Here is a 26,818-nt window from a genome sequence, read left to right on the forward strand (position 1 = left end):
CTCAGGGACAGCAGGTTCTTCCTCTCTTCAATGGAAACCAGGTCATATCAGGTTGCCAAGCTTCCAGACAGGCACTTCAATGCCCAAATATCCTGTAAAGATCCACACCAGGGACCTAAACCCCTTCACTGCATTACAAAGTGCTATCTTTCAGGCTATGAGTCTTTTCCAAAATGTTTTATGTTGTGAAGAGCTGTGATGGCCTGTCTTCTAACTCCTGTGCTGCCTTTTAGGATTTTATAGAGTCATCAGTGTCACTTTTTCAGTCTGATGATGAAGATGGGAAAGCATTAGACATCATCAATGAAGAAATCCCTGATTTGGAGCAGGCTGGATTTGGCCCAGAGACAAGGTCAATTCTTGTCAGAAGTGGAGTGTAAGTCTATTGAAATACATGAATGGAACTATTATTAAGTACTTTTGTGCACAGTTGGGTTTGGGTACATCTTTTGACAGAATATATTTCATATGGTACAGGTGGTGAACAGTTGGGGAACACAGTGTTTCCTTCCGTTTCCTTGGTAAATGGGGCAAAAAACAATTTCTTAGTTTTCTATAAATCTCACGCCTACACCTTGATTTGGATCTGGGCATTCTTCTTACTAGAGAAAGCTTGTGATGTCCCTCCAGAGGTTACACACACAGACTGTAGTTTCATGATACAGGAGCTTTGGCAGTAATACAGAAGAGGGATTTTAGGTTTTGGAACTGGGATATGTTCTTATGTTAAGAATTGGGATACCTTTTGGGGCAGGTGGAGCCTGTACAGAAAGGGCGGGCTGTGCCTTATTTGTAATAAGTCAGGCTGCTGGCACTGAAAATTAAAATACTTCTTAGAGAACTATTTAAACTAAAAGCAGGGAGTTAAACCAACAGGTGTGGGAGGGTACGTGGTTCAAGCTGATACAGCCTACAGGGTGGACTTGGCTAACTTTTGGTGTGCATACATGAAGTCCAGGAGGAAAATAAGCAGTGCAACTGCAATAAATAAGGAAGGTAAATTGGATTGCTTGCAATGTGTTTTGATAGAGATGTACAGTATTAACTGATGGTACAAGGACAAAACTTACAAGTGCTAGAAGCTTAAAAAATAGCATGGGAGAACTAGAATGCTTGGCATGAAATGACAGCTCTGATATAGCAGGTACTGCAGAGATTTGCAGGAAAGATAAGCAGAGGAGCTACCAACTCTATAGGAATGACAGAGTAGGTTATTACAAGCATAGGAGTGGTACTGTACATGAAGAATGTACATGTTGCTTTTAGCAAGTGCCGAAACATAAAATGCGTTATGGGAAAAGAGCGCTATGGAATCATGTGGGTGGAAATTCCAGACTTAATAGTAACTTTAAAAGTGCAGTATTAATGTTGCCATACCTACCCTAATGGTGATGGTGATAGGGATCAGCAACTGTTAAGTGAGACTAAAAAAACTACTAACTTGGGACAGGTAGCAATAGTGGGGGACTTGAACTGCTCATATAGAGACTAGATATCAGTGTCTCATGAGGATGAGATACAGGGATGAAAGACTGGGACTCAGTTTGGAGAAGAAATGGCTGAGGAGAGTTACGAATGAGATCTGCAAAATCCTGAAGCTGGAAGACAAGCTTAATGCAACAGCATTTACAGAATCCTGCATGACAGCAATTGGCAGATGCTTTACAGAACTACCTGTAGATTGCTTTAAAACAGATTTAGAAGTGGGGAGCAAAAAGCCTCTCTTACACCAGAGGCAGTGAATTTCTGGAACTTGCTGCTGAAGGAGGCTCTGGTAGAGATAGCACCAGGAGGTTTAAAAAAACATTAGACAAATCAATGACAAATAGATTCATAAATGGGTGCTAAAAGGACTAGGAAAGGAGATGCCCTCTAATATCCCTAATATAACAGTCCCGGGAGCTGGGTGACTGAGAGGGGAATTCGCCACCAGAAGTGGCCAGGTTAGTAGCGTCTCTCTAACTAGCCTCCATCTACTTCTGCCACTGCGAAAGAGCATGTGCAGGGCTAGAGGGACACTCAGTCTCACATAGTTGGGCGTTTCTTTCTTAAATTGCAACAGTGAAAGCCGAGTGGAGAAGCTTGAACTGCCACCCATCGCAAGCTTTTGTTTTATCTCATCCCATCAAGGCTTCCTCATTTACTTCTCTTTCTTCTTACACCATTTTTCTTAAATACAACTGGAAAAGCCTCTGGAAAAGAGACTGAACAGGTAAAGGCTCAGCTGAGAGAGATTCAAAAACTTGTCAATACAATCCTCTGGGCTTGTAAGCAAGGCATCATCTCGTGCTGAATGTGTATTTGATGGAAAAGCAGAGACACAAAGTTATGTTTGTCAAGGTAGTGTCTGCAATGTAAAAGCAGAAAATCAAGTGTGTCACAATTTTGTGCCTCTTGTTGGGTTTAATTTTACACCGTCTGTCAGATGGACTGAGCAAGAAAACTCCAAAGAAAATAGTACTATTTAACTTGTTGGTATGTTCGTCCATCTACACAGAAAAATGTGATATTTTCAGTTTAACTTTGGTGTCATTCTCTAGGTGGGTCGCGTATCAGCAGAAATATTTCTGTGGAGAACAATACGTGTTGGAGAAAGGAAAATATAAATGTTTCTTTGACTGGGGAGGATCTAGTAAAATCATCATGTCAATTCGACCTATTAAGTTGGTGAGTTACCAAAACTTGTTAAGGGCAAAACTTAGAAGAAATGAGACCTTTGGAGGTCAGGGCATACAATATTGTTATCATGTGGGCTATGCCATTTAATCAATTTGCCTGTTTACTTGGAAACAAGTTAAAGACCCTTGTGGATGACATACAATGAGTCTGTTCAGGATGGAGGCTGAAGTGGACACGCTGGATCTTTTTATCTGTTGAGAAAATTGTCAGGGAAACTTCATAACAACTTCCCTTTGGCAGACTGCATTCATGGAAAGAGGAACCTGGCCTGGAAAGATTAATTTGCCTTAAAACATAGTAATTTATAATGCTTGATAGATAATGGATATAAAAATACTTGAGAATTTTTTTGGCCCATACTGTTGTTGTATAATAGAGGTCTGATTTCCACCCCCCTCCCCCCATTTTAATGCTAAAATATTTGTAATACATAGAGTGAATACAGACAGGAAATATTTTTAATCCATTATTAAATCCAAGGTAGTGCAATTTGCCCAAATAGTTTAGTGCCAGAACTGTCAAAACCCTAATGCAAAACAGTGACAATCCGCAGTAATGAGTATATAATAAATAATACTACTGCACTGAAGATAGGAAAGCAACAAACATTTAACCTCATTTTGAAGAGCACGTTGAAAGGGGTGTCACAGTCTTCTGTTGTTTTTAATTCTGTCTTCTTTTCAAGAAATACACTCAAATACAGAGGCATTTACATGAGCTCTAATCCACATTAATGAACTGATTAATGCTAATGCAAGTTCTCTGTATGGAAAGGGACTGAAAAGTCAGGCAGGTAGTCATGAGCCTACAGGCAGCTGATGGCAGAGGCTGGGGAAGAGAATTGTGCCAAGAGGATAGGAAGTGTGTTTTTCTCTGCTCTTGAGTTCATAGTTAACAAATTTCAGGAACTCGACATGTCTTCTAGGAAATTAATTATAATTAATTTTATTTATTTATATGTATGTACGTATATATTTTTTTTTTTGCAGGAACCGCTTGGAATGAATGAGCCTCCACATTTGGTATGTTGACATTATATAACAGTCTCTAGTACTAAACTACATTTAATAATTGAATACAGGTAATGTTGAATATCTTGCTTTGTTACTTCAGATGGTATATCAGTATTATCATCTCCAGATAGGAGAGCACTGGTGGAGGAAACTAGTAGATGTGTAAAGGTTTACGTTTGCTGATGTTGTACTCTTTGCTTTATTATAGATCATACCTTTTAGTATTCTGTCCTCAAAAATGCAAGCAGTTCAGTAGGTTTTGAGTGACTTTGGGTCTCTATAGCTATTTCTTTTTCTTTTCTTTCCATCCTCTTTCTGGAAACTCACCATCACATACACTCATCCTTCTCTTTGTAGCATATATTGTTTCCACTGGTTTACATTATATGTGGTTTGTCACTATCTTGCTCCCATATGAGGTGAAGAAGAAAAAAATGCAGAAAATTGAACTGCAGTCTTCAAACCTGCAGATGCATCAACAGGGGAAGTTGGATTTTTTAGTCGTGGATGCTGGTAGCTCTGCTTTTCGTAATTTCCCCATCATGTGTAGCCACTCCTCTACCAGCAGGCACCACTTGCTCCGTGCTTTCCTTTTCCTCACAGTAACATATGACTTTAACTGAACACATCCTTATTATAACAAATCTGGGATACATCTCTTCTATCATATATTCTATTTCCCTGAAAGTCAAGTCTGATTTCGTGACAACTTACAAAGAGGAAGTGGTCCCTATAATTCACTTTTAGTCTCAAGAACAAGTTAGTTTAGGGTTTTGCACTTTTGGTTGTTATCTTACAAGGTTATGTTCCATTAGTGTATCTTTCAAAATCAAAAACTTTTTCTAAGTGTTTGTGCTCATCACCAAGGATGGTCTGTGTCTCCCGCAACATTCTATCCAAATGGGACTCTCCTTCCTTCCTGCATTAGTTGTTTCATTTCTTTTTTTCTGTCCTGAAGTGTGCCGCTAGCATGCGTGATGATGTAAGTAGTTATATTGCTCTCTCTATAACATGCTCTTAATTAGCAAATTTGGAAAACTTTATTTCAAGAAACACAACAGTTTTTTGGACAAACAAGACTTCAGAGCTGAATGGTTCTGTGTCAGAAAACTTAAGTATTTTGTCATCTGGACACAATTTTGCTCTTTTTTGCTTGGAATGGCTGTAATACCCATAAGCGCATGGGAAATTGTATTGTAGGTCAACATTGCAGATTGACCACACCCTTCTTTTTCTCCAAGTATGCTAGTTCTACAATTTTATGATTAACCCAGGACTACAGGACATGTTTCCTGTCTGAAGACATAATTGGTGTATTATTTTAGTCTTAAACACCGATTTCCTGCCAGACCTATTCATATGGCAGTTTGCTGCCAAATCTAAAGACTTGTAAGTATGTTCGCAGTCAGGCCTTGGTAAATGATACCAGATAAAATAACCAACTTAGAGGAAATCCGTGGGATCCAAACAATTGAAGATAGTTTTCTCTCCATCTTCAACTCTTCTGCTTTTTCAGGATCTCCCAAAAATTTAATCCAGTTTTTCAGACCTTTAAGATGACCTTTCAAATCTTTGAAGTTTCAATAAATTGTGCTTTACATTATTTTTATTTGCAGTGGTACGTGAAAAAAATTTCTGTGTGTGTGTGTATATATGCACAGTCACCCATAAATACTGACACGTACTATATTGTGTTTTGCCTTTTGTGTTCTCTAATAGCAGTCTTAACACCATTTAAAAAAATTACTATCCTGACTTATCACAATCCTGGTTTTCATAGGATTCTGCCCTAAAGCTAGGGAAGGAAGAACACCATTCGTATTACTGCAGTTCTTTTAGGAGGGGAAAAATTTGAGTAAGTTTTTATGGGAAAACATTTAATCACTTAGGATAAGCAAAGGACGGTCTGGATAAATATAAAAAAATTTCCCATTTAAAGTAAAATAGAAGTTTCCATATGTGCAACAGTCTCTTGGTTTGGAACTGAAAAGCACGGTGCATATGAGCTGGCAAATCCTTAAGCATCCTAATGTTTGTTGGCTCCCTAGTAAACAAAGTACATATAATGTAAGAATGCCTGTAATTGCCAACTCTAAAAAGCCTTTCATTTTATTTATTAAAAATAAAACTTGGTTTTGCCCAGCAAGAACAGAGCCTCTTCCAGTAGCAGCTGACTTGTACAGATGATTTAGGAAGCAGAGATAATTGCTGTGATAACTGGTATTTGTATTTTAACATGCTGTCCGTTGACTTTTTAGGAAGCGAAACCTCATATAGTAATGCCAAACACTGACAAAGTAGAGATAGCTGCAGTGTGAGTCCAATTGCAGATATGCAATGTTTTCACTGAGGAATCAGTACTTCACCCCAGCTTTTGTCAAATTAAGACCATCATTCATTATTTGATATATTCTGTATAAAAATGAGTTATTGATCTTTTTTAAACCCTTGCATAGCATCTGGCCTATGAAAGAGACAGTGTATTCCTTTATAAAGAGCTTTGAGATAAGTGGGTAGAAATTACTATGTAATTACAGCTTAAATAGATAGTGGTGCAATTATATTTACAGAAAAATCAGTTACACTGTATTCATTATATTGTAGCTGATTTCTGTTCTCCAATTTGCAGTTACAGCTTGCAAGGTCAGGTTAAGCCTTTCTTGTTGCTTGTAACAGGAAACGTACTCATTTCTTTTAAAAACATAGACTGAGCTTTTGCATAAAATCATTTGCTTCTCACTCTGTACTGGCAAAAGCATTTGATTTCTTTTCTTTGGCAGGAAGGTAGGCCAATTTGGGGCATGAAGGAGGAAGTAGCTCCTGCAACGGCCATCGTGGTTTTCTTCCATTACAGAATAGGAGCTGTTCTCTTGCTACAGTTGAATTTTTCATTCTTTTCCAGCCTTTCTTTCAGGCTTTAAAGTGCACCTCAGTTACACAGTGGTGGCCCAAGGGTACAGAATTCTAGGCAACTTTGCTATAGATCACAGGATATATCATACTAATTTTTTTTGTTTTCTTTTTTTCTTCTACTGCAATGCTTTCAAACATACTGCTTTTTCAGGGTGAATTGATCACAGCTTACTGGTGCAGTATGGTTCAATGTGGCTTGAAGTTCTTCACCATACCATGTAAAAACAGCTTAGCAGAACTTCATGGTGTATCTACCAGGCTGTACCCAGTTCCTCCAGAAATTTTCCTGCTAATTCTTCAGTGAGAAACTATCTGCAATCACTGTGGTCACAGAAGATATCAAGGCACTTTGTCAACAGTAGCCCTGTCTCTTTTGAGCAATGCTTCCCCATCCTATTTTGAATGCTGGATTGCTGAGCTGTTAAGGTTAACTCTTGTAAGCAAGAGTTAGCTGCACTTCAGGGCTGCTTTTGGTGGAAGATAGAGCACTCAGTCCAAGCCTTCTCTTTTTCTCTGGGCCCTCGTCTCCTGCTGCAGTTGAACTTATGCTTGATACCACTGCCATAGCATCACTGGGAAACATCCTGTACTGGGCCCAGAGACAGTAAGACACTTGATATTTGTAAAAATAAAGCAGCTGTAGAAATGTAAATTATTCCTTAAACGAGAATTCATTCTATTTATTATATCTTTGTGAATTGAATGGATACTTCTCTCAGACCACAGCTCTCTCTGTTTACGTGAATGGTAATGCATTCATTTTCCTTCTAGTCATTGGTTTTGTTTTGTTTTGTTCTTGTAGCTCAAAGCTTTCAGTAATACACATTTCCAAGGAGCATGCATAGATTTCACAGCAGAAGTTTCTGATTTTACATCATTCATACCATGTTCTTTTAAGGTTCTTCGGGGTTGGTAAGTCTGTTGTTTTACATGCCACCATTTTAAGTAATTTTTTTTTTTAAACACTACTAAATTCCAGACAGCTGAAAGTGCGTAACACGTACCCATCATATTCCATTATGTCTTAGGCCCTTTGTCTTGCAATGCATCTCAGTAACTGTCATCCTGTCATTGGTTTGGGTAATATGCATTTGCCTTCCCCATGTGAAGTTTGCACAGTTACTGTGATTCTTTTTTTAACTCTAGTTAGAATTTATTCCAGATTTTGAGAACTTTGGTACGGTAGAAGCGTGCATTCCACTTGCATTGTTTGGCGCTGGAACTGAGATTTCTGTACCGCATGATTTAGTTTTGCTCCTTTGGTTGTTCTGTTGTATAGCCTTTCAAGTCACTGTACTTTTAAGCTTAACAAGAACAAACCAATTTCTATATTCCTTATTTCCTTAGCAAATATTAAATCTTGGTAAAAAATGTACTGTTAATAAGCAGCTAGAGCAGCTAATCTTTTTTGTTACATTATTCTTGCAGTTGGCTCCTGTATTACCAAGGGGAAATCACTGACAATCACTGCGTGCTGGAAGAAGGCCTCTACATTGACCTCAATTCCTGTGGCTGCCCGACTGCTACAATCAAATCCCTCAAGCCTATTCAATATGTAAGGACTTTATTGGGGGTGGCGGGGGGGGAAATAACATTTTGGAACTCTTTCGCTAGTCAGATGTCTGAAGCAAGTGCTTGCGCTAAACAAACTCCCACTTAGGGAAAAGACTGAAGTTTGTTTTCTTGGCTTACAGGATTTTTTGGGGTTAGGAACAAGCCAGGCTGCATGCACACATGCACGTGGTCACTTGTAGGCCTGCACCCTTGAGTGTTCTGGGCTCAAAGTTTCTCTCTTATGTACAAGTTGCATTGGTTGGCATTTTTCTGACTGGTCTTTATAATACATCTCAGCAAGCTTAGTATGCAGTGAGACACTGATTTTGTCATGCTGTCTAAACATGTGGGGCTTCTTTTATTTTGGCCCACAGACAAGTGTCAGTCTGAAAGTAAAGTACACACAGAAGACATCAAAATTGAAATTACAAGGTAGTGTATACTTGCTGTAATGCTGCTTAATTTACTAAATGATTTTCAGAAATGTAAAAAAAGTTTTTTACCTCCTAATGGCATCTCAAATCATGGGTCATAGTTAAGTGGTATAATGTACCATGCATATGGTCTGTGAGCTGTGTATGACACATGAGATGTCCTCTCCAAAGCTCATTGGGCCATAATCTCTTTTGGTGACTTACGAGATACAGGACAGCTACTTACTACACATGCGTACAGTTTTTACATGATTTTCAAGTCACATTGGTTGTACTACTCAAGCATGCATCTCATAGTCAAGTGACCTATTGTACCAGTAAGGTGAGATATGAGGTCTTCTGTGGCCAGGAGATTGGACAGAAATGAATTGTACTGTCCAGTACAAGGTAGGTAACAGCCTGTTGTATGTCCTGTTGTAGTCCTGCACACAGGACATACAGCTCTTGAAGCTTGCTGTTATGTCTGTGCCTTTGTCCCATACCTTGGTACGTTCCTATGCAAAAGCATCAAAGATAAGCTGGCCCTAACACTAGTCAGTAAAAGAGAAGCAAGTGGCTCCTTTGCACACTCCTCTCTAGCGCTGACCAGCTTCTCCAAAACTCTTCCTCCTTCCCTGATCACAGAACACAAACTGAGGCTGTGTGACATGTGCCCTTCAATATAACTCTCACGAAACTGGACTTTTAAAGATTGCTCAATTCAGTTTTCTTCAAGTATTAAAGTCCTTTTTTCAATTTGTGAAGAGATTTTTTTTAAAAAACAAACAAAAAAACACCCAAGGAAAAAAAAAACAAAACCCATGAGCATGGTGGGAAGGACAACTCGAGGTTGAGAGTTGGTCTTTTCACTAGACTGCATAGACACAGTGACTTCAGTGGAGCTATAGCTTCTCACCTGCTGAGAGCCTGGTTTTCAGATTAAAGATCCCCTTTTCATGTTAGGCTTTTGGACTCTGCTCTGCTAAATCAAAATGAAGCTTTGACATGAAATGTCAAAATCCCCCAGCCTGTAATCTCACAGGGAAGTAACTATGCAGCTTGGCACAGTAGGAGGCTACTGGCAGCCCTTGATTACCGAGGGCCAAGCCCTGGGAGAAGTGGGTTTGGCAGGCTGTGTGTGGGAAGCTTACACGTATCTTCCTGTACTTCGTAAGTGGCTTGCACCTCTTAGTTCAGTTCCTCTCTTGCAAATAGGAGCCCTTGTATTTCACAAAATCGAAGCACTGAACAGTGTAAAACGCTGTTGAACCACATCTGTTTTACAAATAGAAATGTCCTCATCGGCCCCTAACACATTGTGTGTGCTAATCACACAGGACAGTGCTCAGATGCATTGTGTAGTACAGACGTGATGTTAAGCACACAGCAGTAAGTTTGGTCAGCGGTCACAAACAGCCGTAGCTAATTCTGTGCATTGTCCACAACGCACTGTTCTTGGAACAGAGCCCTTTTTATTACAGGATATTTCTGTTAGCTCATTCAAGAGAGCAACAAGCATATTCCCAAGTGGAATTGTTGTATAGCTTTATTGAATTCAATTTTGACATTGGGAACCCTTCCATTGTTCAGCCTTAAATACGAGCCCAATTTCAGACCTAAGGTGTGTATCTTGATAGCTTACGTGTAAGAGGGGAGAATGTTTAACCCCAAGACCAAGCCCTGAATGTGCATTGTTTCTTGCTGTCCTTTAAATGAGATCTGCTGCAAGTGTAACTGTTGGAAGGACTCTCACACAGCAGGGGAGCCATGTGTTGCTTCAGTGTGTGAGGTTTCTGCATCCCAGATGTTGACTAGGAGGAGAGGCCCATGTGTGGCACCAGCAGAGGGGAAAAAAATACGCTTTTAAGCAGTACAAAGGAATCACAAGGCTAGCTCATTACCAGCCTTTGAAGATAGTCCAGATCCATTGGCTGGTGTAGATGTGGTCCAGCTATATGTTTTAGAAGTAGATTATTTCAGCTAGTCCTTTGGGATAGGAGAACAAATCTGCTGGAGGAAATGGGCATGTGGGATCTGGGTATTCCCTTCCTAATTTGCATTATTGTAATGCTAATTAACTATATGTTACCTTGATATTGTACAACTCAGTGAAGTCCCAACTCGGGACCTTTTATCTGCAGGACGTATGTAAGCATATAGATTCTTTGTGTGGGGCTAACTCCAGCGTAGCTGTGAAACATGGCAGTCAGCACAGGCCACTGACACCTGTGGGGTGTGCAGCTTGGCTGGGCATCCACACTGATTTATGCATCTGACCCCAAATCAAGATGCCCTTTCTGGTTCTATCTGTTCTGGTAACTAAAAGGAACATCTAGCTAGCAATGTTTTTGCTATTGCATGTAGCAGCACCTTCAGTGTAACTTTTTGAGTTTTCACTTAAAATCTGTAATAGTTTTGAGGGGCTTTTTGGATGATGTCAGCTGCCACAAGATTTCTGGGCTCTCCATTTTGGAAGGAGAATTTGAAGACTGAAGTTTTGTACTGGTAGTACTCCTTCATGGCATGGGTGTGCTTTTGTGACCTGACGGAACAAGGTGGCAGTGGGATTTTTGTGACGGAGTAATGTAACAGTAGCACCTTAATCTATATGAAACAGCTAAGAACTTCTGCAAAGCCTTGACTGATTTTTTTTGAAAATAGATCAACCAATAGAAGATAAGGAAAGGATTTGAGGGAATAGTTTGTTCTCTGGAAAATGCAAAAAATGCATTTGATGCAAACAAAATATTTGCAAACGAATGTGGCAAATGTTCTAAATGAAAAAAAAAAAAAAATGGGGAGGGGAGGGCAGTAAACTTTTCTGGTTTTAGTTTGAAAATTGCCGGAAATATAGTCTGCTTGTTTACAAGCTTAATTACATAACAAAATGAAAAATCTCATTCTAAATCACTGAGTTGGCCTGAATAAAATAGAAAAAACCCAAAACTTTCAGAGCAACACAAAATTAATTTGGATAAGAAAACAGGCTCAGACTAGCAATGGTCTAATTTCTTCACTGTGATGACAGTATTTTAGGTTGGCTAGCTTGTGTTCTAACCTTTATCTCTTGGAGGGGTGTTTTATGGGTTCTTTGCTGAAAAGTGAAGTTGTCATCCCTTAAGTGTGGCATGCTACCCCCACCCCCTCCACACACACACTCCCCCATTTCTCAAGAAATTCAAATTAACATGGTTCCACTTCGGTTATTTCCCCATTTATTATGCACCGGTGTCATAGAGGAATTAAGCACATCTTTGCAACAAGTTTCCTCTGCTGTTTACTTTGCTACTTCCTGGTCAAAAGTTATGTAGGTTCCTAAGGAGAGTGGGGAAGGTGTTACCGTATTTCCAGGAACCTCTTTTCCATCTTGGCTTATCCCCAAGGCATATAATACTCAAACTAAATCTTTAGGAGACCCTATCTGTGGTTTTTTTCCCTGCTGTTCCATTTCACTCAAATTCAGACAGGACTTTTTTGCCCTTCTGGCAGTGTTTAGGAAAAGCTGTTCGTTAATGAGAGGATACAAAAAAGGAACAAAGCATATTTGTACCTTGATAATGAGAAAATAGTGCCCTTTGGTTTCAGTATTTTGGGAAGAAAAATAGTGTTGCAATACCCATGTATTAATCTAGATTGCATATTGAAGTGTTACATGGCCTCTTCCCTTCTGAACAGGGGAATGCTGCTGAAAGACCAATGAGTCTTTTTCATGTGCTATTTTGTAAATGGGGAAAATATGCTAGAAGGTGTATCTCCCAGGAACGTATTTCTTTAAGTGGACAGGCAGTTATACACTTAACATTAGAAGGGTACGCATCTATTTAGTAGTGGTAGGAACAATGGAACTAATGTAGCTTGCCTCTCATCATCTCCTGTCATCTAAAAATCCCAAAGCACTCTTTAGGAAATGCTCATTGATGAAATTTGCTGGTATTGTTGTTAATAGCCACTGTGCAGGCAGGTAAAAGCGTAGCACAGGCTAAGGGATGCTGCATTTGCTGCAGCAGTGCAGGTATCCATGCCTGTGTCAGCAAGGACTTGCCTTTTGCATTGCCATGAATTCATGAAAAGGCAAGCGTGGGCTGTTTGCCTGGTGGCAAGAGAGCGGATAGAGTCAGCTGGGCCATTTATAGGGCCATGGTTGCTTACTAGGGCATTTTTCCAGTGTTTGTTGCTTGAAGAGGTTAATCTTTTGGGATAGAAACCCTTACAAGATGTTTTTATAAAGGGGAGTTCAGCTCTACTGCTGCCTTTTCTCAGGCATGTTGTTTTGTTAAACTCCCTGTAATATTTGGTGTGACTTACATGGACAAGAGTATCCAGGATTGTTGCAGTGAGCAATTAGTTTTCCTTCTAAAATGTTAACTTCAGCCCTAAAGTTCAGCCAGTCTCATAGTTTCCAAAAACAAAAATGAGATCTGGGTTGTAGGTTGTGCAATGCCTTGGGTTTTGTTTTTGTTGGTTGGTGGATTGGGGGTTTTTTCTTCTTTTCTTTTGGGGCATTCCTTATTCTTGCTCTGACTGATTGTGGTAGTTCCTCTATTTCTATATTGATTATTTTTTCTAAGTTAAATACAGGTGTTAACTAATCTCCCTAGCATTCCTGTGAGGCAAATAATGAAATCAGATACAAAAATTAATCAGTGTTTCCCAGGGCCAGGCAATGAGTCATTTTGTGTAGCTGGGACTGTACCGTGGGTGTTACTGTCGTCCAAGCTCTGTTCCTCTCCCTCAGCCAGGCATCTTTCCCACACTGAAGGGAGCAGCAAGGCAAGCGCAGCTTCAGTAAAGACAGTTGTAAATGATGAGTTAGCCAAGACTGAAGAGTAAAGATTTTTCCAAGGATGTTGTAATACAGCTGTAGAGTTCCCTCCAGTTAGGGCCTTGGTGAATGCTGTTTGCATAACAACAGGTCATTAGGGATGCAAAGTGGGGACATGTACCAACCCTTGCCATGACTGGGTTATAGTCATGCTTTAGTCCAGCCCTGTGGATTTCTTTCTCTGGGCTCTACTACGCTTTCCCATCAAAGTTTGCAAAATCTAAGTCCACAAAAAAAGTGCGAGCAAAAGTACGTTTTGGGGTGAGCCCTTCTCAAAAGGGCTTTATTAGTAATAATTTTCAAGAAATTCATAATGCAAAATTATCTGTATGTTATCCATAGCTAAAACAAGTATACTTTTTATTATAAGCATGTGTGCAAATTCACTTGTGCACTTGGGTCTCAGTTGTAGCACCTTTTGGTTAACTTCTTTGTGTCTATACACTATTGCTTTTCAGTGGGTCAAGCACCTAAGCCTTGCACTGCAAACAAAAGGCATTCAAAAGGAAGCTGATCTTACGCTGATTTTTGTTTAATATCAAACACTTCAGGTTTGCATTACACTTTTTTTCTTAACTGGTAAAGTATAAAATTCTGTTCTGAATTAGGAAAATTTGTGGTACACAGCTTCTGTCTATTAAAAAAAGGTAGAAGTCATTGAGGGGAAAGTCTGAGCTGAGCTGAACTGTGCAAGAGTGTGTTGATTTCCATGGCTTACCTTTCAGACTCTGAAATTACACCATGGGGAGGGAAAAAGGCTGTGTCATTTTCATGGCATCACATGCTGTATTAGCCATAGACTACCACACCTGCTAAGTAAAGAATATCACTGTATTTAACAGTTCACAGGCTGTTTGTATCTTGAAATGCTATGTAAATATAACCTTTCTTAATTACCGGCCTCTTGAATACATTAAATCTCTTCCTCTCTGGACATTGGCATTAAAAAACAGGACAAACAAAACCTCTTGAAACTTTATTGGGGATGGTTTAAGCAAGGCAGTTGGCTCCTTAACGCACAAAGATCAAGTTAAGTAATTCTTCAGTGCTTTGTCATTCTTGCAGTTGGCAAGCTTTCCCCAAATGTTGGCATTTCAGATATTTTCATTGAAATAACTATGAAAGGAAGCTGAGATAATCCTGACCTAGACATGGCAATGACTCGACAGTTGTTGGTAAATGTAGATGTCTTTAGCTCACCTCTCAAAATTGGGGACCGGTGTCCACCTAAAGCAATGCCATGATCTGAGGTTGTCCTCTCTTGTGTTCTCTGATGGTTGCCCTTCCTCTGGCTTTTGGAGAGCCCCATTCTTCCCTGACCTACCAGGATTGGGCCTTGGTGAAGAAAGCTGACCCACTGAGTCTCATGCTTACCTATCAGTGATGACTCTTCAGCCTGAAAATGGGTGAAAATGCCTTTCAGCATTCTGCAAGGAAGGGTGAGAGCAAGATGCCTCTGTAGTAAGTGTAACAGCATAGCCTGAAAACATTGTTTTTTACTGTTGGTAGTTTCCATGGAGCTATGAAAACAAAATCAGAGAAAAAAGCCAGGCCAAGTCGCTGCTGCCAGCTGTTGGTGTAAAATGGTATATATAAAGTGAGTAATCAGCATATTGCTCTATATATGGTTATGGAAATACAAGAGCTTCAGTGCTTGAGACAGCAGCATGTTTTCTTTTTCTGTGCTTCATGTCTGTGCCAAGGTCAGTGGAGTCCTTCTGAGGTCCCACTGGAAAGGTGGTATCAGTCCTTGTGATCGGTTGTGTGTCTGTGTGTCATAGATGCAATGTCTGCTGCGTACCGACAGGCTGGACCACGTTAGAGCTAGAGTAATTTTAAATGACTTCACCGATTTCCTGTTCTGATTCTTGGTCTATGAATGGATATGCTGGATCAGATAACTTGTCCATCTAGTACAGCATCCCTGTCTCTTAACGTATTGAATATTGCAACAGCAGAATGAATTTTAGGCTTTGGTAACAATGTCTAGCAACAAGGATGCCAAATGGTGTTTCCCATGCTTACTAATGCACTAGTGAAAATTTTCCCTGTTGGACCTGCTCTGGACATGGCTTCTGGTCTCCACTCAGGTGAAGGCCAGTGCCAAGGGTGTAGACTCTTGCAAACTGGAGTGTGGTGATACTGCCTGGCTGAGAAAAGCAACCCGAGAAGTAGCTGCCCGCGCTAGGTCTGCTGGTCTAGATTTCAAAGCAGGCCTATAGACATACGGTCTAAATTTGACCCACCTCATCCAGCAGAAGGCAGGTGGGAAGAACTGATGTTCCAAAATAAAAACGTTATGGGCTTTAATGTCTTTCTGTTTTGTAACATTAGTTTTTTTAGGAGTGTGACAGGCTTTAAAAATCTCTATGGGTGGATGATCCCAGGCTCGTCTTTAAAATGTCTCAGCAAACTCCCTGTCCATGCAGTGTTGCATGACTTACATTGTCCCTGCGCTGATTGGGAGAGGAAAGCAATTTCTCTGAGGCAGGATTTGAACAACCGGCTACATACCAAGTGCACTGAATCAGTGCCAGTAAATTCGTAAGTCCTGAATCACCACTGAGCTCTTCAGAGGCACGTCACTACAATACATGTGCCTCTTGAAACATGAAAGTTACGTTCTCTTAATTACTCGGTACCTGGGTCACCTTTAATTTAAGACCTTGTTTTATTCATTCTACCTGAGGCCATGTCTTTGCTGCAAAATAAATACTGCCTTTTGCCTGGGCCGGCTGTCTCAGGGTAACATCTCCTAAGAACAACGTGACTTCCCTGGAGGTGCTGCTTAATTGCAGCAGTTAGTCAGACCTGTTCCCTCTCCCTTTAGTAGCTGCATCAAGATACAAACTAACAAGTGCTTATGATTTTCATTACAATACTTCCCTTATTGTTTTAGGTTAAAAATGCTGAAAAATTGTCCAAGTGTTCTTTGTACTAAGACGCAGACTTTGTGTATTTAAATCTGTTCCCTCTGTGCTTTTCTGCTGATCTTACCCGCTGTACCACATTTTCGTGCAAACTGATCTTTTCATTTGCTTTCATAGGCAATCTCTCAACTGTACAAAAGGAAACCAAGTGAAAAATGTTTCAGTTCTACATGAGATTGGAGTGATTAGTAATTATGCTATTTCTTCAAGATTGTCAGAAGAAAAATGGGAATCTCTGTTAAAAACATGGAGAACTTTTTAGTTCTGATGTTTTTAAGATTTTTCCAATTTGTAGATCCCTAAGATTTTTCCAGTGAACCACTGAAGAGCTAATTGAAGTCTGTGGACAATAGATGTGCAATTTGCCTCACTACTTTAGACGAAATCTGCAGATCACCCTGAAAACTACTGCTGTAAGCTGTTCCATCAGTGAAAAAAAAACAAACTGGATTTTTTTAAAAGGCCCTGATGATACAGACCAGATCATAGAGAGATTTTTTCAAATGCAGAGGCCTCTCTGCATCTTGAAGTGACTCAGTGTCTGTCCTGTGTCAGTGAGACACTATACCCTGATGACAAAGCCACTGCTAAACCCGGCATGTTTCAGTTGTGTGTGCTTTGTTGGTAGATGTAAATTTTTTTTCCTTGCTGTTATATTTGCTAAGGGAGCATGATCTAACCAAAAAGCATGTGGAAATGAAACTGAAGTGGGCAAATGGGTGCATCATGCCTAACAACTGAAGTTAGAAGGCTCCTAGTAAAACTTTGCCTTTTTTTCTCCTCCCCCCACTGCAGGTTTTTGCAGAGCCCTCCATCAGTCTGTTCGCTCTGGAATGCTGCAAGGGCAGAGAGCTGCACTTCAGTGGACCTGTCAATTCTGTTTTGAATGAGGACCTTCATTTTTATACTCAATCTGTATGGGTGAGAAGTGGATTGTAAGTACAGAAGAAATATTCTTGTCAGTTTTTGCATTATAGGAGCTAACACTGAGTATGCATTTTCTCCCAATTACTGTCTGTTTTTTCATAGGATGTGTTTTACAGTCTAATTTTTATTTTGAGACAAATAATATAATATCCTAAAATGTGGTTGAATGCTAGACCCACTTTCTGTATCAGGACCCAAAATGAACAGAAAATCTGGGCGGAGGGTGTATTTTCCCCTGCAAGAATCGTCCTTTTATCCCTATACAGTAATGAACAATAGAGCCTGTTGTTCAAGCCAGGAACCAAAACTAAGTAAATCTTGATTGCTGACTTACAAAGACACGTAGAGTAAACTCAGACTGCCTCTATTAACTGGCTGTAAAGTGCAGTGATTTAACATAAACCACTGCAACGGTTCAGTGATGCTTGACATGCTGATCGGCTGCCACAGAGGCAGCAACTTCTGAGAGAAGCTTGGGGCGGATCTGGCAGCTGGAGCAGTAATTAGCTTCTGTTACTAGTTTAAGTCCCTTCCACGAGTGTGAGTAAACACCCAGGGTCTTTTGTGAAAACCATCCTACATCTGCAGAAGTGACCTTCTAACCTCTTCTGCATCTCCCTTCTGGAGAAACTCCCAAGTATTCTGTCTGGGACAGGTTTTCAGCCTCCACATCCACAGCAGCATCAAATAACTTGCAGAGTCTCCTCCTGCAACTGAGACTGACTGGAAACTGCTGTTCTTCTAATGCAACACACGTTTCCTGTGTTTACTTTTAACCTTTTTCCCCACCTTTCTCACACAGACAAAGCTGTAATTTTCTTGGGAGGTCTTATGGCATGACATAAAACCATGCAAAATTTGAAGTAATTGTGCAAGGAATTAATGTAGACTGTTCACAGCTTAGGTGTATATCTGTTGCAATTCTTACAATGAATTTGTAAGAGTGAATTTGTAATGAATTTGAGGCTGAGAACAGCACACACGCGTTCCAAGTGTGCTACTTTAGAGAAGGAAAGGCCACCTTTGGGAAGAACACCTAACATTTCTGGTGGGAGTATGTAAACGTTCATGCCTCTGCGGAGGTGTTACAGTCTAAGGTGTTTCCTGTTGGGAAATGTCTCTTTATGAGCTTTCTCTGCCCTCTGTCAGGGGCGTGGAACTGGAAATTAAATCACTTTGCCCATGCAGTGGGCTGTTAAGGGTGATGGCTTTGGGACCACATAGTAGAAAAGCACGAGAGAGTGAGTGCAATAGCCCAGCCCTTCCCCATCTTCCTGTTCACGTCCAAGTATTCAAGCCAGGTTAGCCGGTTCCCTATCTCTGGGAAGAGTCAGGGCAGAATGGCTGAGCTTTCTCCAAGCTCCTTGTGATGCTCCCCAGGAAACGGACCTCCACAGCCTGTCCCCATCCCACACTGCGGATAGGTAGCTTAAAGGTTGAGGGTGGCAGGTGATTGTGGGAAGTCTGTGGGATGTCCTAGAGGGTTTATATGCATTATCTGTGATCAAGAGTTCAGGAAGATGGATTTAGAGGGTTTTTGGCTCCGTGCCCCAAAGCCTACAGTCAGCTTTAGACAAATGCATTTTGCTGCCAGGCTTAGGTACAAGGATCCTTCCTGAGCCAGTTGACCAACCTCAGCCAGAAATGGCATGAGCCTGGATTGTGGCTTGGCAGAGGGGCCTGAGGGCTGAGGTACTCCGAGGTGTGGGAAGGGCGGCCCAGTGGAGGCTGCTGGTCTGTGTGAGAGCTGAGGTGAGTTTTGTCTGTGTCGCTGAGTGCCAGCAGCCCAACCTGGCTTCAGATGGTTATTACAGTAACAACCTGACCCTCTCTGTTTCCTATAAATGTCTGCTTTGGCAACAGCAACCATATTTCCAATGAGACCATTAAAAGTGAATTCACAGAAAGCATTGCAGAAAAAAAGTCAGAAATGTGTTAGACGTGTAAGGAGCACACAGTCATGGTCAGGCTGCTCTGAATACCTGTTAGTCAGGAGGTATGGGACTTAATTTGAAGAAATAGTGATACAGCCTCACTACGAGGCATTTCACTGTTGGCACATTTTAGCCTCCATGGAGTCCTGAGCAAGGCTGGCTGGCTGTTTCTCCAAATATGCACATTGAAGAAAAGTAAATTACAGGTGCTGAGAGCACTGTTTGTGGATGTTTTCTCACTGACTTAAGAGTGCAGCCATCCCTCGTGTCCTTGGCAGCTGACAGTAAAACAGGTAACATGGGAAAACCAGTATTTGCTTTTTTGTTCAGATGAGTTAATGAGTCAAGCATTTAAGATTTACTGTCTGCACAACAATGCCCTATTGATATAAACCGATCTGTGATCCCACGGCCAGCTGTTGTAAGCAGCAACCCATTATCTACTGAGCAGATGTCTAGATAATAAGGGATCTGTATGTGCCGTGCTTTAACTCTGTGTTAACAAAGTATTCAGCCGTGTCCATGGCTGGGATATCTTCACTACAAGAAAGTCTGTTACAGCAACTTATAGGTTTTGGTGTAATTGTTTTGAGACAATAGCTACAGAAAGCTTTAACTGTAACAAAAGAAAACATTGGACCAGATCCTCCCATAATTAATATATACAAGCATGCAAAGCTGCGAGTACTGCTGCCTGGTGTGTGGCCTCCTAGCTTCCTAATGCACATCACTGAAAGCTGCATTTCGCACCTGGGTTCATGCAGAGGTTCTCATATTTGTGGGAAAAACTGGGTGGGGCTGGGGGGAGGATTTTACAAGCTTCAGGCAGAAAACAGGTCTTAATTTAGACAGAAAATAGGTAAACCACTGAAACAGATGGCATTTTGCAGCACAGTAATACAGGTTTGGCATTAGCACTAATGTGGAGAGGTTTGGGGACTTTCAAGAGCACAGTCTTGAACACTGTGTATCCTGTCATTTAGTTTTACTATAGTTAACATGTAATCCTTCACATTCTGTTTTCTGTATCCAGGTGGATTGCATATGAAGGATGTAATTTTTTAGGAAAGCAGATTCTGTTGGAGCCCAGTGAGATTTCAAACTGGAATGAACACAGTGGCTGGAAAGTAATTGGCTCCCTTCGTCCTGTGAAGCAGGTACTGTAAGAGTGTATGAGGACAATTCTTTTTTTGACTGGCATTAGTGCACAACTATCAGCTCTACCACTAAGTATAATGGTGTGCATTGTACTCCTTAAATCAGGCCAAATGATGACAGCCAGAAGGACCTACTGGAAGATTACTGAAGCAGAAAATTCCTCCAGTGGCAGTTACTGAGATCTATATTAGGCTCCTAAAGGGAAATAATTCCTAGTTACTTGGAGCCAAGTTTTGTTTTTCTGAATGGCTCATTAGCATGTTCTGTAGATGCTCTATTTTTACCGTAGAACAATAATACTGAGAAAACCAAAGCTACGTTAGCTTGTTTCATAATTAACATAAATGGAAGCAAGAACAAATTTTATTGTGTTGCAGCCTGGATTGCCAAAAGAAGCAAAGTTTATGTAGTCCCAGCAGGTTTTCCCCCCTCCACCTCACCCCTATTAGTGCCAGTTTCAATCTAATTCAGAGATTCAGGTTTCAAAACCACAGAGTTGGTAGGTAGGAGCTTTGTAAAAGGCAGGTAGAGAAGCAAGACTGAGATAAATGCCCCTCACTTAAGGAAAAGCAGGTACAGTTCTGCCTCTCTGCCTTTCCAAGTGGCATCAGGTAATCAGTGACACATATACGCTCCAAACCAGTCGGAGCACATGTTGCTGCGTGCCCAGCCATGCAGCTGTGGGAGGGCAGCGCCATGGGGAGACAGGAAAAGGACGGAGCAGAGTGGCGGGGAATGTGAGTAGTGACTCCACTGGAAAAATTCTCATTAGTTCTGGTTCTCACAGAACAACTTGTTTCCCCTTAGTGAGAAATGCTGCTTTATTTTTAAACACTAGATTCAACTGGGGAAATGTCACAGTGACCAAAAATAATAATCTATAGCATTATCCATGCGTTATGTGCTCCCTCCTCCAGAAAGGTAAAGAATTCCCCCCAATCTAAGAAGTTGACAGCTCCCTGGAATTCTTTGGAAGCGGAAACTACCAAAGGATCCCATTTTGGCACTGTTTTTGCAAACAATAATGGAAGTAATTTGTGCTGATCTTAAAAACAGAATACTCTCTTCAGCCAGCAATCTGAAGAGCTTTTGTATTTGGTAGCATCCTTTTTCATACTGCAACAGTGGATAGTGTTATAAGGCCTACTTCAGCTACTTTTCTGGGACTTTTGGCATTTGGGGTTTGTGTCATTATCTCTTTGGTTTTGTTTTAAAACCTGCAAACTGAGGGCTTCTGTGTGTCTGTGCAGTGAGCTACCTGTGCTTGACACTTCTGTGGGCATATTGTCACTTTTTTTGAGACTGGAGTAATAGTACAAACCTGCCCCACTTACATGTCTTCCGTCTCCATTACAAATTACAAAAATAGTCAAGTCTGCAAGTGTAATAGGTAGTGCAAGAAAAAGCAAAACATTTGAAACTCATGCAAGATGAAACACAATGTTGCTCAGTGACTTTATAATAAAATCCCTTCCTTGTAAAGAACAGCTATACACTATACTCACTAATACAGCTTGGTTTATGGATACTTGGTGGGAGAGAGGCTTTACTGTCTCTACCTTAGGGTTTGCTTTAACATGAAAAATAGGAGGTTCAAAGCTCCTACGTGTCAAAGAAGACACTGTGATTGACTTGGGATTCCAGCAGAGCTACCATTTATACTGCTCTTTATTTGCACCAAAATGAGCGAGTAACAGAGCAAAAGCTCAAACCCTGTAGTAGCCCTACAAAAATCTCCTTATTTTTTGCATAAACAGGAATGCTACATCAGTACTCTGTCTGTTCAAACCCCATGTATGTTCAAAAGCAATGGTTTAACTCGCTGCCATACATTCCAGTTAATGGGGGTTGAAGTTACTGGTAAGTTTTGTGTCCTGAGAATAAAAAGCTTGTGGAGTATAGCCCATTTACTGGCCTTGGAATGAGTGAAATCTGCTGAACTGGAGATATTACTTACATATCACAGGAATTAGTTCTATATACATAAATATATTTTTAAAACAACTGTTTCACCATTGCTGCTTACAGCTGTCTATCTGCATGTGAAAAACTTACTGCTGCTTTACGTGCACATTTGTTTCCAACAACAAAATTATTGAACATCCTCATCTGAAACTGGAAATGGAACATATACTTTTGAAAACTGATGCATGATGGCAGGGAGGCATTTTCACATCAACTTTCTTAATCTCTGTGTTACAACTATCTTCCTTCACACTATTTCAGCCAGCAGTGTACCTCAGAGTGAAGAACCGAGCCCAGGGTAAATATCTGACAGTCGCTGGAAGCCTAGCAGATATAAGAGCAACATCAGTGTGCGCGTCCCCATACAACGGCAAGAACACACAGATCTGGCACTACTGTCGTGGGCTCTTCAAATCCAAGGCGAGTTTCTAGATGCTGGAAGCGGGTGGGTTGTATCGCCTGCTGTCCTTTCACCTTCACTTCTTGCTTTTACTGTCGGCTAGCATTAACAGCGGGATAGCTTTTGGCTTCTCCCATCTTAAACCGACACTGTATAACCTCCTACCATGTATAGACAGATTCGATCTCTCTGCTTGGGCAAGTTGGACTTCTTTTCACACCTATCTAATGGGACTCATGTTCCTGGAAATAGAAACCTGGTTTTGTCTAAAGTCACAGGTTTGTTTACCTGTAAGGAATTTCTCTGAAAAGTAACATGCGAAGAAAGGCTGTAAGTGACTTTGTATTAATGCTGCCCTTGATAGTCAGTTACTAATATAAAAAGCTGAGAAACACCTGAAGTAGAAAAGACCTTTGATCAAGCAGCTGGTGAATTGCTGGATAAATTGCTGAATAATCTGTTCTTAGCTTGCTTGCTAGGCTTGGTACCAGCTGTAGCATGGTTATTGCAACATGCTTGGTGCCTGAAACAGAAACAAGTCAGACGCAAAACCGAGGCTTTGTGGCCTGCATCTCATTTCTCTTCCTCTTCCTTAGGCTAACAATGCCTGTCTGGATGTCATTGGTGGCAGAGATGTGCCTGGGGCCAAAGTCGCGCTCTGGGCAGAACATGGGAAGGACAGACAAAAGTGGAGACTCAATGAGGATGGAACCATCAGTTCATACCTCAGCGACCAACTGGTGCTTGATATTAAAGGTATTTTTTTAAAAAACAAACAAACAAAACCTCATATGTTCCAAGTGCATTTTTTGATTGAGGTTAATTGCTGTATTGCAGCTCTTTATGTTATTAAGGTTAAATACTGAATCCTATCTTTCCTGTTAGTTTTATGTTCAGTCGCTTGACAATGGGACAGGAAACAACAGGGCCGGGGGAACCTTACTTGTTTGATCCCCAAGGTTTATTTTGATCAGACCAACAAATCTACTTGAGGGAGTTCAGTAGTGCTGATTGGCAAGAAATGCAAGTTACAGAAGACAAAATGGTGAAGGAAAAGCAACCATGGAGTAGATGTGACTCAAAATGAGAAAAGCACTCACTCCTAGTGTTTTCAGGCTGGTTAAAATTTCTCCATGGTCAAGTCCTAGTCCTTCTAATTATCCATCATGGTAGAACCTCACTGGATGATGCCTGTTCCTCACACACAGTTTGTTCAAGCCCTGCTGCTGGCGCTAGGGTTTTATCCCGAGGGAAAAGTAGTGGGGCAGCGACTGCAGTGACTAGTTAGGAGGCTGGGGGCCCTATGGTGCTAGCTGTCTTCTCAGGTGAAAGGCCTAATGAATTGATAGCCTAAGGCCCTGCAGGGCTTACAGGCCAGGGGAAGGGTTTGTCCCACAGCTGAAGTCATCAACATTTTCAGTGAATGTCCTACTGGCCATTACATATCTGACCTCTGCAGCTCAGACTTGCCAATAATGAGTTTTCAGCCCCTTGGTGTTGAACTAACAGAGCATTCCTAGCTTCTAGAACTAAGGAGTTTAACCACCATTACTAATGCATAAATAGTAACTACAAAGCCATTAAATGCAACTGGTAATACTAACTGCGCTGCCTAGGTTACTGCAAAATACCATGTTGAAGGCTGGGGTGGTGAGATACCACTTGATAGCTCTTTAGTAGAACATTTCTTTCGTTTAGTGGATTTTTATGCATGGTCTAATGATAAAAAATGCACTGTCATTTCTATGATACATGTATTCAAAGGAGAGAAATTTTATTTTAAGGACTTGGTAAGTTTGTGGTTGAAATGGATATGCTACACCAAATAATCTCACCAAAATAATCATATCTGTGAATATGTGTATTTCTGCTGTAGCGGTGGGCACCTATAAATCCAGACACGTAGCAGGAGCTCAGGGTCTGCCAGAAGCAAAATCTTTTTGGAGGTGCTGTTTCTGTGTACAAAGGTCCGTTTGAGGACTCCTGTTTGTGGTATATTCTGCTTCCTAACTAGTGGAGCTCCTCAGGGCCTAAGCTGACAAGCGACTGTTTGAAGGAGACAAACATACAGAGGCAGAGGGGCAGACACCAGCCCCCTACCTTGTGGAATTTCTGGCTTTCAGCTAATTTTCCTACTTGGTCACACTTTTTAAAGATGACATACAAACTTTTCTAAGCATTTATTTTTAAAATTTTTCCTTCATGATCTTGTTTTTAAGGAGGAAATTATTATGACAAGAATCATATCGTTATGAATCAGCCGACAGATGACAAACATTCACAAAAATGGGATATTGAAATATTGTGAGTAAAACCCACCACACAGATGGACTTTGGGGGGGTTATTAACACCGATGGGTGTTAAACCCCAAACTACTGAAGTCACACACCACTGGAACCTTAAGCAGCAACTCCTCTCTACTTTCCTTCATACCAAGTACCAACTCCTGAAACAACTGAATTTTGCACAAATCTGGAAGATGGGAGGTTGAGCTAATGTCTCTCTGCAGGGAAGCTGCTCCTTTAGAGGCCACCCCTGTGAATGTCACTGTTACTCTTCATCTGCAGTATTGAAAGTAAATGCGGAAGTCTAGGCATAAGTTTGCAGGATATGAACTGCAAGAGATAATACGGGAAAGGCTCTTTAGAAGTGTCTCACCTTCCCCTCAAAAACTAATGGAAGCTCACTGAAGAATGTGTGCACTAACAAGCCGGAAAGAGGTTGAGTTGGGCTTTTATGTCCCGAGTGAAACTGTGCAGGCTTCAAGCACAGTTCAAGAACAGTGCAGAACTTCCTGAAGTTCAAATTGTGTGTCTTGCTGAAATGCAGTTTATCTTGTTCATAAAGACAACTTTGAACTAGAGTTACCAGCTCAGCATGTGAAATGGGGCAATAGAGGAAGCCTGACTTTCACCCTCCTAATGTTACTGGCAGGCCTTTGTCTTCATTTGTTTTAACAATACCAAATTTCCAGATTCAAGAGCTGGTTTTGCTGACCTGTGGCTTGTTTCCAACCCATGAAATTGTGAGTTATTACTGAAGGTCACCTTTAACATGGAGCCATATGTGCAGGTATCAAAAGAGAATGAACAGTCCTGGGTCAGGCTAGACTCCTGCAAGGGCTAGCTGCACTTACAGCAGTAATGACTTTAACTCTAGCTGTGTTTTGCTTCGATGTATATAGATTAACTTAATACAATGTAATTTGGTCTTGAAACTGTGTCTTCCTTCAGAAAATAATTCACCCTGGTATGTATTTTCAAAGGTGCTAGCAACCTGCATTTCAATGCTTGCTTAATGTTAAAAGAACAGTGTAACCGCCTGTTAACATTACTGTGCCTCATCGACGACATGTAAGTCTTATCCCAAAGGATGAGGACTAACGGTCCAGCCCTTGGTGTGCTGGTGCTTTCCTCAGGTGCAGTGCCGTGCCACCAGCCTACTGGCTAGCCCTGGAGAGAGATCCAGCCAAAATACTCCATGGGCCTGCAGTTGTCACAGGCTTGGAAAGCATGTTCCTCACTCCATGCTGACAAATATAACAGGAACTGCAGGTAGCTGTAGGGCTGTAAACACCTGGCAGGGAAGAGAGGTCCCTTAGATCACTGGTAATGTCATTTGATTTCAGCATCACTAAATTAATCTAATTCATTGAAAACGTAGGGTTTTTTTTTCCTTCTTTGTATATTCAGGTTATGTATTTCTGTAACTATTTAAAGAGTTTAGGTTAGCTAAAGACAGATATTTTCAGTTCCAAAAGCTGTAACTATTCCAGCTGTGCATTCAAACAAGATTCATCCCCAAAAAAATAAAAACACATAACCCTAAGTTTGCCACAGAAATAAAATATAAGAATGTCTATTTTTGTATGAAATGGAGTTCTATATAGTACTATTTAAGAAAAAAAATCTACTTGCACTTACTATTTTACACTCTAAAATTGTCATAAGTCTGCAGTTTAAGTAACAGATTGTCAAATGTATGTATATAGTTTTCCAACTAAAGCACTTGTTTAGCTTTTTTTATGTAAGTCAGTATATCAGCATTCTACACATGACTTGCTTTCCATGTGAAACTTTGAAAGCCTGTGTAAAAAGTTCTAGTCTTTT

At 40.8% G+C, this 26,818-nt stretch overlaps 1 protein-coding gene across 1 annotated transcript in view; it reads left to right on the top strand.

Moving 5' to 3' along the window:
- Positions 1-25,060, top strand: part of CRYBG3 (beta-gamma crystallin domain containing 3) — a gene marked incomplete at its 5' end in the record, with an annotated part of 64,788 nt that extends 39,728 nt beyond the window's left edge. The window contains 10 exons of the mRNA XM_010297179.1: positions 234-376; positions 2,541-2,667; positions 3,669-3,701; positions 7,408-7,517; positions 8,034-8,160; positions 17,120-17,259; positions 20,219-20,342; positions 22,570-22,728; positions 23,305-23,464; positions 24,928-25,060. Coding sequence (XP_010295481.1) covers positions 234-376; positions 2,541-2,667; positions 3,669-3,701; positions 7,408-7,517; positions 8,034-8,160; positions 17,120-17,259; positions 20,219-20,342; positions 22,570-22,728; positions 23,305-23,464; positions 24,928-25,016 — 1,212 coding nt within the window. The remainder of the gene's footprint in view (positions 1-233; positions 377-2,540; positions 2,668-3,668; positions 3,702-7,407; positions 7,518-8,033; positions 8,161-17,119; positions 17,260-20,218; positions 20,343-22,569; positions 22,729-23,304; positions 23,465-24,927) is intronic.
- Positions 25,061-26,818: the final 1,758 nt, after the last annotated feature.

The sequence above is a fragment of the Phaethon lepturus genome, unplaced genomic scaffold (assembly GCF_000687285.1).
Source record: "Phaethon lepturus isolate BGI_N335 unplaced genomic scaffold, ASM68728v1 scaffold9811, whole genome shotgun sequence".
Classification (NCBI taxonomy): domain Eukaryota; kingdom Metazoa; phylum Chordata; class Aves; order Phaethontiformes; family Phaethontidae; genus Phaethon; species Phaethon lepturus.